General features: G+C 48.3%; 1 protein-coding gene across 1 annotated transcript in view; it reads right to left on the reverse strand.

Moving 5' to 3' along the window:
- Positions 1-14,842, reverse strand: part of LOC119974324 (myeloperoxidase-like) — a 51,268-nt gene that overhangs the window by 23,149 nt on the left and 13,277 nt on the right. The window contains exon 5 of the mRNA XM_038813095.1: positions 5,189-5,359. Within this exon, the coding sequence (XP_038669023.1) occupies positions 5,189-5,359 (171 nt within the window). The remainder of the gene's footprint in view (positions 1-5,188; positions 5,360-14,842) is intronic.

A 14,842-nucleotide genomic window follows, 5' to 3' on the forward strand; every position in this document is an offset into this window, starting at 1 on the left:
CTTGTAGATGAGCTGCTTAACGATGTGCACTTTTTTGACTTTGCCATTGGACAGCGGATAGTGCGGACTGGAGGTGACATGCCTGAAATTGTAGCTCTTGGCAAATGTGGACCATTGTTGACTGTGGAAGCACGGGCCATTGTCGCTCATGACGGTGTTCAGGATGCCATGCTGTGAAAATGTCTCTTTACACGCTTTACACCGTGAGGTGAGGTCTGGCAGCTTCAGCACCTCAGGCTAGTTCGAAAAGTAATTGATGATTAAGATATAGTCGCAACCATTCACGTGAAATAGGTCAATGCCAACCTTGGACCACGGAGAGGTCTCCAGGTCATGTAGTTCGAGCGTCTCCTTGCTCTGCGCTGGTTGGAACCTCTGACAGGTTTCGCAGTTCAGGACCATATCCGTGATGTCCTGGTTGATGCCGGGCCAGTAGACAGCTTGCTGGGCCCTGCGTCTGCACTTTTCTACACCCAGGTGTTCCTTATGAATCTGCCGCAGCACCGTGCTCTGGAGACGTAGTGGGATGACGAGCCTGTCCAGCTTGAGCAGGATGCCATCGATCAGCGTCAGGTCATCCTTGACGTTGTAGAATTGAGGGCATTGCCCTTTTTGCCAGCCATTACTGAGGTTGTGGATGACTCGCTGCCTTTGGGTGTCTCTTCTTGGATGAGAATGATCTTCTCATCTGTTGCCGGGAGAGTGCTTGCACACAGCTGTACCTGCAATTCAATGTGCTGGATGATCTCCAGTGGTTCACTGGGCGAGGTGACGGAGCGGGACGATGCATCGGCGATGATCAGCTCCTTGCCAGGTCTGTACACCAAATTGAAATCATACCTCCGGAGTTTGAGCAGAATTCTCTGCAAACGAGGCGTCATGTCGTTCAGGTCCTTTTGGATGATGTGGACCCGAGGCCTATGATCTGTCTCACCAGTAAATGTTAGCAAGCCGTAGACATAATCATGAAATTTGAGGATGACGGTGAGAAAACCTAAATACTCCTTCTCAAACTGCGCATATCTGGTCTCAGTGGGCGTCATTGCCCGTGACGCGTACGCTACTGGTACCCAGGATGACATGTCGTCTCTTTGAAGCAACACCACCCCAATGCCATCCTGACTCGCATCTGTGGATATCTTGGTCTCTCGGTCTGGGTCAAAGAATGCAAGGACGGGTGCAGTGGTGAGCTTGGCTTTTATCTCCAGCCACTCTGTTCGGTGCTCCGCCTTCCACTCAAAGGCAGTTGACTTTTTTACCAGGTTGCATAGGCCCGTGGTGTGTGTGGCCAAATTCGGGATGAACTTGCCAAGGAAATTGACCATTCCCAGGAAGCCAGTACAGCCTTCTTGTCCTCTGGGACTTTCATTGCCTCGATGGCTTTCATTTTGTCTGTGTCTGGGTGCACACCATGTTGCAAAATCTAATCACCCAGGAACTTCAGTGTGGATGTCCCAAAACAGCACTTGGACCTGTTTAGCTTGAGGCCATGTTCATGTATGCGTCAGAATACTTTCTTGAGTCGCAACACATGTTCCTCTCGGGTTGTGGACCAGATTATAACATCGTTAATGTTGACACGAACCACTTCTATTCCCTCCATCATCTGTTCCATGATGCGATGGAAAATTTCTGATGCCAAATTGTAGCAGAATCTTCCAAAAGGTGTGTTGAAGGTGCAGAGCCTTCTGCTGGATTCGTCAAGTTGGATTTGCCAAAATCCTTGGGATGCGTCCAATTTTGTGAAGAAGTGCGTGTGTGCCATCTCACTCGTGATTTCTTCCTTCTTCGGGATGGGGTAATGTTCCCGCATAATGATTTTGTTTAGATCCTTGGGGTCAATGCAGATGCGTAGGACCCTCGAAGGCTTCTTTACGCACACCATCGAGCTGACCCAGTCGGTTAGTTCAGTGACTTTGGAAATTATGCCTTTTTGTTGTAGACTCGTGAGCTCTGCCTTCTGGCGCTCTCTCAGTGGGGCAGGGACACATCGTGGTGCGTGGACCACTGGCTTGGCATCAGGCTGCAGTAGAATCTTGTACTCGTATGGCAGCGAGCCCATTTCGCTAAATACATCTGGGTACTGGGTTAGAATGTCGTCAATGCTGGCATGAAGATCCGAATGGGACGGCGTTGTGGTGTAGACCCTTTGACTGAGGTTCAGTTGCTGGCAGGCGTGCGCACCTAACAGGGACGCCCTGTCTGGTTTCACAATCTCGAAGCGTAAGCTTGCTTGTGTGTGTCGGCTGGACACTTGCAGATGGCAGGACCTCAGTGCCTTGATTGCGTTTCCATTGTAATCCAGGAGTTTGCAGGCAGCTGGAAGGATTGTGGGGGGCTTCTTGATTCTCTTGAAGTCCAGCTGCGAAATCAGGTTGGCGGAGGCACCTGTGTCCAGTTTGAACTGGATGGGACAGTGGTTGACCTTCATCACTGCATGCCATTCGTCCTCGGAATCCACGGCCAGGATTGATTGGACTCGTGATATGTCCGGTGTGGCGCATTCGCACTTCGTAATAATGCCCACTCGGTAAGTGTTGTCCAGGTATTCATCACTTGGATCCGTCACACTGCCTGGATCAGAGTCAAGCATTCGGTGTTGCACACTTCTGATGCGCTCACTGTCAGAATTGGGAGCGCTGGCTCCTGACTGGTGGTGCAGATCTGCACAGGGATGCAAAGTGGTTTGGTTTCCCACAGTTTAAACAGCGTTTGCCTCTTGAAGGACAGTTTTAAAAAAAAATGGGTGGTGCCGCAGTTCGTCGCATGCGTCGGGTCCCGGGAAGAGCGCGCAAAATGGCCGCTTTCATCAATGTGGAAGCGCTGCATCTGGGAGATGACCTGAACACTACCTCATAGGAGGCTTGTTTTTCACTTTCTGCCATTTTATACTGTGAATAACGATTTTTACAGCGCTCATGCACAGTACATGTTTCAATCGCGACTGGCAGGGTCATGTGCTTGATTTTCAACAATTGCTCTCGCAGAGGATCAGAGTGGACTCCAAAACAATTTGGTCTCTGATCATGGAGTCAGTCATATCACCGAAGTTGCAGGATTGCGCTAGAAGTCTAAGGTTAGTTAGATAGGAATTGAAGGATTCGTCTTTACCTTGTATCCTCTGCTTGAAGATGTAGCGTTCGAAGATTTTGTTGGTGTCCACCTCACAGTGGCTGTCGAATTTGTCCAGGATGGTTTGGTACTTCGTTTTGTCCTGCCCTTCGGAAAAGTGAAAGGAGTTGAAGATCTCTATCGCATGGTCACCCGCAGTGGTGAGTAGATGAGCTATCTTCCGAGCATCGGTCGCGCCATTCAGGTTGGATGCTTCCACGTATAGTTGAAATTTCTGCTTGAATGATCGCCAGTTGGCACTAAGATTGCCGGTGGTCCTGAGCTGATGAGGAGCCTGAATGTTGTCCATTGTACCTGTATTCAGTAGCTGGTTGTCACGGATCTTGCTGAATATAGAACATAGAACATTACAGCGCAGTACGGGCCCTTCGGCCCTCGATGTTGCGCCGACCTGTGAAACCATCTGAAGCCTATCTCACCTATACTATTCCATTTTCATCCATATGTCTATCCAGTGACCACTTAAATGCCCTTAAAGTTGGTGAGTCTTCTACTGTTGCAGGCAGGGCGTTCCACACCCCTACTATTCTCTGAGTAAAGAAACTGCCTCTGACATCTGTCCTATATCTACCACCCCTCAATTTAAAGCTATGTCCCCTCGTGTTGGTCATCACCATCCGAGGAAAAAGATTCTCACTGTCCACCCTATCTAACCCTCTGACTATCTTTTATGTCTCTATTAAGTCACCTCTCAGCCTTCTCCTCTCTAACGAAAACAACCTCAAGTCCCTGAGCCTTTCCTCGTAAGACCTTCCCTCCATACCAGGCAACATCCGAGTAAATCTCCTCTGAACCCTTTCCAAAGCTTCCACATCCTTCCTATAATGTGGTGACCAGAACTGCACGCAGTACTCCAGGAGCGGCCGCACCAGAGTTATGTACAGCTGCAGCATGACCTCGTGGCTCCGAAATTCAATCCCCCTACTGACAAAGGCTAGCACACCATATGCCTTCTTAACAGCTCTATTAACCTGGGTGGCAACTTTCAGGGATTTATGTACCAGATGCTGAGATCTCTCTGTTCATCTACACTACCAAGAATCTTTCCATTAGCCCAGTACTCTGCATTGCTGTTACTCCTTCCAAAGAGAACCACCTCACACTTTTCCGCATTAAACTCCATCTGCCACCTCTCAGCCCAGCTCTGCAGCTTATCTATGTCCCTCTGTATCCTATAACATCCTTCAGCACTATCCACAACTCCACCGACCTTTGTGTCATCTGCAAATTTACTAACCCATCCTTCTACACCCTCTTCCAGGTCATTTATAAAAATGACAAACAGCAGTGGCCCCAAAACAGATCCTTGCGGTACACCACTAGTAACTGAACTCCAGGATGAACATTTGCCATCAACCACCTGTCTTCTTTCAGCTAGCCAATTACTGATCCAAACCGCTAAATCACCTTCAATCCCATACTTCCTTATTTTCTGCAATAGCCTACCATGGGGAACCTTATCTAAATAGATTGAACAGTCACTCCTGGTATCATGTTGTGTTATGCTGCTTCGGATAACACAGGCTGCTACTTGATGCAGTCTTAACTAAAGGATGCTCCAGACTCTGAAATGAGTTCAACGTGTTTATTGAACAATTAACACAGTTCTCAAATGAGTTCGACTCTCTGCTAATCTAACTGTAGTAACTCAGTCTAACTGTACCAGCTTGCTCCAAGCCACGTGCTGGGGTGTGATGCTGCTGATCAACCCTGTCTAACTCTCTAGATGTCTGTCTGTGGAAAGAGGCAGGGTGCGAGTGACTCATCCCTTTTGTCGTGTTTATGTCATGTGGTGATGTCACCTCTGAGTGTCCTGACTGCCCATTGATTGAGTTCTATTCTGAGTGTTCATTGGTTGCATCTTTGCATATCATGACAGTCACCATAATACTAGGGGGAAGATAATCACAGAAGAGTGAGCTCCTCTGAAGATTAGGGTTAATTAAGTTCATGGATTTCCCTCAAGGTCTTACCCTTTACTGTGTCTTGGTCCCACAGACAAAATATAATGACACCATAGGTAGATCACTTCAAATATCTGTGAATTATCCATTACCTCGAAGTCCATGGTCCCGACCTCGCTGCATGTTCAGTGAAGCCAGGTCCTGAGTGATGCGACTAATATTTTCGAACAAATGATTACGCAAGTCAGCCACCATAATCGTATTCTGTGTTGACAGTTTGTTCGGAAAGTTAATCAATCCCCGAAGCAGTCGCTCAATTTGACCTAAACAAAGCAAAGACCATGTCGATGAATGCCCGCAATCCTGGCAGCAGGCTTTATGCATACTCACCATATTTAAGCCACTATGATGTTGAGGCAGCTGGCATCTTAGGAATGAGGCCTATTGACGCTACACTTCCCTTTTCTGGGTGCCCCATCCAAATCCCTGTAGAGGTCAAATTCCCAAGAAGCTGGCATACATAATACCCTCTGTGCCCCTTTCCTGGTTGCCCTTGTTTCAGTATACTTCAGCCAGGTGACTCACCTTGAGTGGTGGATCTTCCTTCGCATATGTGTGGGATTGCTCGCCCTCTTACTCCTGGGTTTGCAGTGGTTGAAGAAAAAAGTAGAAGGGGCGGATTAGGATGAGGTACTGCAGTGGAGGGAAAGCAGGAAGTCCATGGCCATGCTATCTACAGCTTTCAGTTCATATCAGATATAAGGGTAAGGGAGTTCACATGACAGTAACCTTACCATCGTCCTCTGTGGAATCATTTGATGCCATGGGCTCATTGCTGGCAGGCTCATGATTCTGAGCATCAACTCGTCTGTCAGGTTCAGTGCATGGAGTTTTGCAGGCCTCATAGAACGCAGAACATCAGTGATTGTGTTGCACTGCGTTTGACATAGCTGAATAATCGGAAGGATGCACAGGCTATGAGCAATGGGGGTAAAACTGTTAACGTTGACTGGTGTGTGAGGATAAGGTGGAGTATAACCTATGTGCTGGTGAATCTGTTGCGTTGATGGTGAGGGTGTGGTACATTGAGCAGTGTGAGAGGATCATAGTTTGGTGGATAGGTGATGTCATGTAATAATAAGCTTTATTATTGTGACAAGTAGGCTAACATTAACACTGCAAATGATGTTATTGCAAAAATCCCCTCGTCGCCACACTCTGGCGCCTGTTCGGGTACACGGAGGGAGAATTCTGAATTTCCAATTCACCTAACAAGCACGTCTTTCGGGACTTGTGGGAGGAAACCGGAGCACCCGGAAGAAACCCATGCAGACTCGGGGAGAATGTGCATACTCCGCACAGATAGTGACCCAAGCCAGGAGTCGAACCTGGGACCCTGGTGCTGTGAAGCAACTGTGCTAACCACTGTGCTACTGTGCCACCCATGGTGTGAAGCTGAATTCACTGACCTTAACTACAGTGTGAGGTAATTAAACTTCTTTCGGCACTGCTTGAATGTTCTTGGTAATGGACTCCAGGCAATGATTTCCCTTTCTTTCTACCTACATTTGCATCAGAGGGTCTGTCTTAAGTCCCTCCTTGCTCCCTGTGGAAGCATGTTCTTCTGCCCAGTTTGGTTATTAATGGCTCCCATCTGTTAACCCGAGAGCCATCTCCCTGGCTTGGTGCTTCACGTCCCTTGCCCAGGTTTGGCCCAATATCAGTCTGCACCAGGCTTTTGTTATCCTCAATGTCAAGGGCAATCACTCTCACTTCAGTTCTGGAATTCAGCAGTTTTGTCCATGTTTTGACCATGGTTAAAATGACATATGGAGGTGAATGGTTCTGGCAAAATCCAAGCTGAGAATCGGTGAGCAGGTTATTGGTGAATGACCTGATCACACTGCCAACATCATCACTTTGCGGATGATTGAGATTGGGCAGAATGGATTTGTCCTGCTTTTTGTGGACAGGAAATATTTGGTCAATATTCCATGTTGTTGGGTAGCTGTAAAGTTGCAGCTGTACTGGAATAGCCTGGCTAAGGCCACGGCTAGTTCTGTGGCACACAGTTTCAGTACTACAGTTGGGAGATTGTCAGGGCCTGAAGAATTCCTTCACGACCTCACTCCTCCTAGCCTCTGTCACTTCCTCCAGCCTTACATTTCTCTGAGAACTGAGCAATCCTCCAACTCTGGTCTACTGTAGATCCCCAATTTTACTCATCCCAACATTAGTGGATGTGCCTTAAGATGCCCTGAGCCCTAAGTTTGGAATTCACTCTTTAAATATTTCCTCCTTTATGACGCTCCATGACACATACTTCAATGGACATGCAGTTGGCCAGCTAACCAAATAATCTTTATTATTGTCTATGTTATTTGGTTTGACATTAAGTTTGATGCAAAATGGGGTATTTTATTGTGTTAAAGGCGCTATATAAATTCAAGTTGTGAGTGTTGTCAATTCTGCCTTGCTTCCCCACATTCATTATTATTTCACTTTATTCTTTTCCCTTGGTTGTGTTTCTCATCCACTACAACTTCAGATTTGCCAAAGACTGCCAAAGAATTGTAACAGAGTTGGAGCTTTTTAGAAGGTTGCATGTATTATTTACATAAGAAACATAAGAACTAGGAGCAGGAGTAGGCCATCTGGCCCCTCGAGCTTGCTCCGCCATTCAATTAGATCATGGCTGATCTTTTGTGGACTCAGCTCCACATTCCGGCCCGAACACCATAACCCTTAATCCCTTTATTCTTCAAAAAACTATCTATCTTTACCTTAAAAACATTTAATGAAGGAGCCTCAACTGCTTCACTGGGCAAGGAATTCCATAGATTCACAACCCTTTGGGTGAAGAAGTTCCTCCTAAACTCAGTCCTAAATCTACTTCCCCTTATTTTGAGGCTATGTCCCCTAGTTCTGCTGTCACCCGCCAGTGGAAACAACCTGCCCGCATCTATCCTATCTATTCCCTTCATAATTTTAAATGTTTCTATAAGATCCCTATAAGTTTCTATAAGATTTACCCTTCATCTTCTTTTGCACACTGACCTTTAAGTGGTTGAATCCCTTTTAATTTCAGGTAAAAGGTGATTTCACAGTTTCCACCATTCCATCAGGCAAACATTGTATCTCAGCGATAAATAATGTCTGTCGTTCATCACTTTCTTTTTCAGCTTGCATGCGATGATGGGGAGATGTCAGGAAACTGGATCGAAGGGCAATTTAGGGGTGAATAGCCTGAGGGTAACATTTCTGGCACTAAGCCAGAGGTATACGCCCACACCTGGCCTCAGTTATATTGTCCCATTCAGACTTAAACTCGTTAGGAATAGGAATATTCAGGATACCTCTATTCAACCGGGGTGATGCACTCAAAATCCATTGTTCTCTAGGACACTGTGGCATGAACAGCCATTAGCCCATTAAGAGTCTGATGGCCTCTTTTGTTCGTAAATTGGAAGTTAGTTGCATATTCATAACATGGCCCTGTTCTTTTGTGCAAATGGAGTCGGCAATCATAAGTCCAGATAGCGATAGAACATAGAACATAGAACAGTACAGCACAGAACAGGCCCTTCGGCCCTCGATGTTGTGCCGAGCCATGATCACCCTACTCAAACCCACGTATCCACCCTATACCCGTAACCCAACAACCCCCCCCCCCCCCTTAACCTTACTATTAGGACACTACGGGCAATTTAGCATGGCCAATCCACCTAACCCGCACATCTTTGGACTGTGGGAGAAAACCGGAGCACCCGGAGGAAACCCACGCACACACGGGGAGGACGTGCAGACTCCACACAGACAGTGACCCAGCCGGGAACCGAACCTGGGACCCTGGAGCTGTGAAGCATTTATGCTAACCACCAAGCTACCATGCTGCCCAAATGAGTTTAAGTCGAGACATGTCAGAACAGAACTATTTTTAGGCAGGGTGGAGCTGAGAGAGGTAAAAGAATCCTATTTGATAAGGTGGGAGCAGAAGGATTTGAAGATCGATTGAGAGAGGTCATGATAAACTGTCACAGAGACAGGCTTTCGGACAAGGTCTGAAAGAGCTTTGCTAACAGCAGGATAATGTTCCATGATGCAAGTATCATTTATGCCTGCTTGAGTAAGTGGAGTTGAAAGCTGTATGTTCATTTTACATGCAGTTTGTAATTGGAAATAGTGTGTTAGGGTTAAGAGATATATGTAAACTGTTCCTGTTAGGTTTGAAGTTTAAAAGTTTAAATATTGCTCTTCTATTGATATAATAAAGTTTTATTTGTAAAAATAACCAAACCTTATTTCTCATGCAATCACTCCTGGAATGCGTCAATCTTTCTGTACAGACTTAAAATTACAATTAAAATGTTGCGGTTCTGGTCCAGTATCTTTGCCACTGTTGCAAAATTGTCCGCCGTCCGTAACATTGTAGCAGCACATTGCAGCTGGCATTGCATCAGCCCAGCTTGCTGGGTTGTAGGTTAACCCTGGTAAAGCAGTCAGCTCTTAAGAGGCCAAAAGCGGAATTTTTGCTGGTGAAATCTCACGGCACAATCATCCCCGCCTGCTGCCATTGACATAATTAAGTTCCCACCCAGGAAGGTTGGGAACCTCATTTAAACACATTAACAAGTCATTATACGGCACTCACTGTGCAACTTGGAATTCCCCACTCGCCGAAGTAACTTCACAGTTAGGTACAGCCGCTCGGAGGGAAGAGGGACATGGTCGGGCAGTGCCCTGGCTGGGCCATGGGGTTGGGCCCTCTCTGGGGGGCTCATTGGTGGAGGGAGTGTCCCGATGTCTCTGGGCAAGCGATTTACCGGAGATCAAGGCGGCCTTTGGAAAGCCGACATTGTCAGTTCTTTCAGGCACCATCCCGCCAGCAAGATAGCATGTGGTACGCCTCCAGGACTTTTTTCTTCGAAGTGCTGGACTGTAATTATCAGGAGACACAAAGATAAAGGTGAAACCAAATTTACTTTAATTCTAAAGTTAAGCCGCACCCGTGGCATACAACACCAGTGTCCCAGCCGGGGATTAAAAGGAACTCCCCCGTCCCGGTCTGGGACGGCATTTAAAAGGTTTGAAAATGAGTCCCAGCTGGATGGGTCTCCGCCAGTTACCATGGGAACCTGTACTCCACAATCCCCACATGGGAGATCAATGAATGATCCCTCATGATCATTCAAGTGCACATCCTCCCCCTCGCTCCCACGGTCCCACCCTCCCCTTCAGGTCCACATCCTCCCCCTCGCTCCCACAGTCCTACCCTCCCCTTCAGGTCCACAGCCTCCCCCTTGCTCCCAAGGTCCCACCCTCCCCTTCAGGTCCACATCCTCCCCCTCGCTCCCATAGCCATAAGGCCTCCTTTGCCATTGTCAGTGGAGTTGGTTCTGAGGGTGTAAAGCAGTGGGTGGAACATCGTTTCCTTGCCGAGTGAAGGGTCACTGATAGGGGTTCTACTCCAACGTCGATTTCCGGCGGGGGCCTGTCACCTCAGTTCCTTGGCGAAGCCTGAATCTTCATCCTCCTGGGGGACAAATCTTGGGTGTGCCATGAGTTGAGCCCCCTGCCTGGTGGTAGGTTCTAAGGATGTTGAGGGCATAACCTTGCCCGGAGTAATTTCTGCAGTCTAAGGTTCTCTGCTCTAAAGATGGACCACGTGCTTTTTTATGGTCACCTCTCCTGTCTTGATGGTTGCGCAGTGGTTAGCACTGGGACTACGATGCTGAGGACCCGGGTCGAATCGCAGCCCTGGGTCACTGATCGTGTGTAGTTTGCACATTCTCCCCATGTCTGCATGGGTTTCACCTTCACAACCCAAAGATTTGCTGGTTAGGTGGATTGGCCACATTAAATTGCCCCTTAATTGGAAAAAACAAATAATTGGATACCCGAAATTCAATAAAAAAAAGAAAAAATATCTCTCTGGTCCTGACCTTGTATGACATGGGGTAAGTCTTCTCTATTACCACTCCCGGGATCCAAGATCCCATCTCCGAAATTGCGGATATAGACAGTGGCTGGGATTCCCCGATCCTGCGCCGGGTCGGAGAATCGCCGGAGGGGGGGGGGGGGGGGTGGGGGGGAGGGGGGGGGGGGGGGGGGTGGCTCGCGAATCGCACTGTGCTGCTCTGACGCCGGACCGCAGCGCCATTCGTGCCGGCGGGGTCACCAACGCGCCAGTCGGGGGCCATTGAAAGCACACCCCTGGCGATTCTCTGCCCCTCGATGGGCCGAGTGCCCGCTGAGTTCGCACAAGTCCAGCCGGCGTGGGTTACGTATGGTCCTAGCCGGTGGGACCTCGGAGTTCTGTCTGCGGGGCTGTCCTGGTGGGCGGGCGGGGGGATTCGACTCCTGGGGGGCCGCCCCGGTGACCAGGCCCGTGATTGGGGCCTACCGATCGGCAGGCAGGCTAATTCCGTGGGGGGCCTATGTTCCCCCGTGACGGGCTCATGTAAGGCTCTGCCATATTGCCAGGGGGCCGGCACTGAGATGGCAACCTACGCACATGAGCAGACCTGCGCGGCCATGGCGCCCTGGCTTTACGAGCGCCAGAGAAGCGGACACCACTCCGGCGCCATATGAGCCCCCTAGAAAGGGGCGAATGCCTGGTCCTGAAAGCCCGTTGACACCAGAGTCGCTCGCGCCGCTTTTGTTGCCGGTGTTAGAACTTGGCCGCGGGATCGGAGAATCCCAGCCAGTATCTCCCGGCCTGAAAGTCTTGTCGAGTCGTCGGGTGTCATAATTTATTTTTGAGCCACCTGTTTTTGACTCCACTTTCCCAATTAAGTTAGGATACAGTGGACTGAGTTTGTCTACAGGCATTGGCCCATCAGCAATTTTGCTGACCTGACTAATGTGGTCATGTGTGGCGTGGTCCTGCAGTTGAAAAGGAACCAATATAGTTTGGTGCAGGGCAAGCCGGTTTCTTCATCCCGTTTTAAACCTTTGGACTGTCCGCTCGGCGAGGCCATTAGAAAGTGGGTGGTCGGGTGCTATCCAAATGCACTTCATCTCATTAATCTTTGTGAACGCCGAGAACTTTCCACTGGTGTAAAGGATCCCGTTGTCGTACACATGGATCTCTGGGATCCCATAAGTACAAAATGATTGCCGGAGATTTTCTATAATGGTGCTGGAAGCCATTGAGGACATCCAATGTATGCCCATCCCATTAGAATGGGGTTGACCTCATAAATGGCCCGTGATGTCCGCATATACCCGTACCCAAGGCTGTCCTGGCCAGTCCCACAAGGGTAGTGAGGCTGATAGCAGGTGTTTCTGACATGATGGTCACTGTTCCACCAAACTTTCAATGTCGTAATCAAGTCTGGGAGCATCTTCATTTTGTAGACTCTTGGGTGATCAATGTGGAGCTCCTTTAGTATTGGGTGCTGGCTAAGGCAAGGGACAACTACTCGGACTCCCCACAGGATGATGCCATCTTCCACGCTGAATTCTTGCTGTTAACACAAGAAGGATGTCCTTGGATTCCACCGCTTCGGATTATGCTGGAGTAGTTTCGCCAAAGTAGGGCTTTTCTGGGTCCATGTCTGGATCTGCCTGGCGGACACAGACAGGGTGTCCATAAAATCAAAAGTAATGATGGCCTCATCCATTCTTGATGGGGGGATGACATGCCTGTGGGTAACGGTATGTTACTCAGGTCGTCAGCATGGACTATGTGCGTTCCCGGGTGGTGCTCGAAGGAGTATTGGTATGCTGCCAACAAAACTGCCCAGCGCTGAATCCCAGCCGGGGCAAAGGGTGGGATCACCTTGACCTCCTTAAGAAGGCCCAACTGAGGTTTATGGTCCATGATTATCGCAAAGTGTTGGCCATAGACGTATGGATGGAATTTCTTCACTCCGAATATCACGGTCAGACCCTCTTTTTCAATTTGTGCATAGCGTCGCTCCAAATCTGCCAGGATTTGCAATGCATATGTAATCAGTTGCTCGGTACCGCTGTCGGTACAACGATGGGAGAGGATTGCCCCTACTCCATAGAGAGAGGCATTGTATGTTAGTACCAGTGATCTTGTGGGATCACAGTGCGCCAAGATGTTGTATGAAAGCAGCTGCGGCTTCAATTTCGTGAATGCCTCATCTTGTGGCGCCTGCCATGACGACTTCTTGCTTTTCTTCAGCAAGGGGTGCCTGTAAAGTGGCCAGTTTGGGGATAAATTTCCCACAATAATTCATTAGCCTCGGAACTGCTTCAATTCAGTCGTGTTTTGCAGGGTCAGCATCCCTTTAATGGTCTTCACTTTGTCCTTTACACGGTGCATGCCGTCCTTGTCGACGCGGTATCCAAGATATGTCACCTCGCCCGCCTGAAACATGCACTTCTCCCACTTGAGGCAGACACCTGTATCCGAGAATCGGCGTAGTACTTCCTGCAAGTTTGCCAGTTGTTCTTTCTCAGTGGCATGATTAATGATTAATACACCATTAAGATACCATGCCACCCCAGGCAGCCCTTGAAGGATATTTTCCATTACATGCTGAAAATTGGCGCACGTCGATGAGGCTCCAAAAGGTAGGCAGGTGCATTAATACACCGTTGATGGTGACAAACCTCCTGGATGCCGGGTCGAGATCCAGCTGGAGCTCATGTCCAATTTCATAAACGTGTGGTCTCCAGCCAGCTTTGCGGAGGGATCTTTAATACACGGCATGGGGTACTGGTCAAGGTGGTAGGCTCTGTTGACAGTCAATTTATAGTCTCCGCAAAGGCAGACCGACTTTTCGGGTTTTAGTATTGAAAATACCGGCAGGGTTTCTGGGTCCATGTTGACCTTTTCCCTTGCTCCTTTGATCGTGCCAAAGCTTTCCTGAAACACCTCTGGATATTTCCCGAGACTTCATATAGGCCCCTGGTTTGCATCCTGAAAATCTGCTGACAGCCAATTGGATTTTATGTTGCCAGTCTCTGCCCAGAAAACTGGTTCCTGGTCCTTGCATGACTATTTGGGGATGTCGGACCATCTCTTGCCCATGGACTTGGCTCACCTGATGAAAGAACTGTGCTCCGAAAGCTAGTGATTCGAAACAAACCCGATGGACTTTAACCTGGTGTTGTCAGACTTCTTACTGTGCCCGCCCCAGTCCAATGCCGGAATCTCCACATTCTGAATGCTGGTCACCAATTTTCTCTCTGACTGCACTTCCTTGAGCTGTGGGGTGACCACGTATAAAAATGTGCTATTTGCAAACCTCCCAGCCTTGCAGATGCAATGCTGTGCCTCCAGCCGATGCTCAAGTTCTGAAACCCGTCTCTCAAGCTAGTCAAACCAGCAAATGTGGTCATCCAGACTGCAAGGAGTGTATAAGCATCCCATGTGCTGCAGACCATGCAAAACAGGAGTCAGAGCTCCCCAGTCATACTTTTAGTTAAACGATGCTTACCTTAAATTTATGCCAAGTAGAAAATTACTCGTTATCTTTTTATAAAACTAGAACTCTTACCTTTCCTTAATGTAACTTTCAAGTAGAGAAAACAACTTGCCCACTACCTACCAATCATGCAAAGGACCAGGACCCTTGTAGCCTCTACTCCTGCAACAGGGCAAGACCACTTTCTGAAGATGAAAAAGTTAAAAGCAAAAAAGGAAAAGAGCACCTCTTTGCCATTACACCGAATTCCCACTTTGCTCCAAAATCGCAAATGTACTCACTTACCCTGTGCCTCACTCAGGTTATGCTGTCTCCCACCTGCTCCTGAATCTTACTGACTGTTAGTTTTGCGTTTTTGTTATCTTTGCAACGTTCAGTCTTGCCTTTTGGTGCGTCCTTGGG

Source organism: Scyliorhinus canicula, chromosome 12 (genome assembly GCF_902713615.1).
Source record: "Scyliorhinus canicula chromosome 12, sScyCan1.1, whole genome shotgun sequence".
Lineage (NCBI taxonomy): Eukaryota > Metazoa > Chordata > Chondrichthyes > Carcharhiniformes > Scyliorhinidae > Scyliorhinus > Scyliorhinus canicula.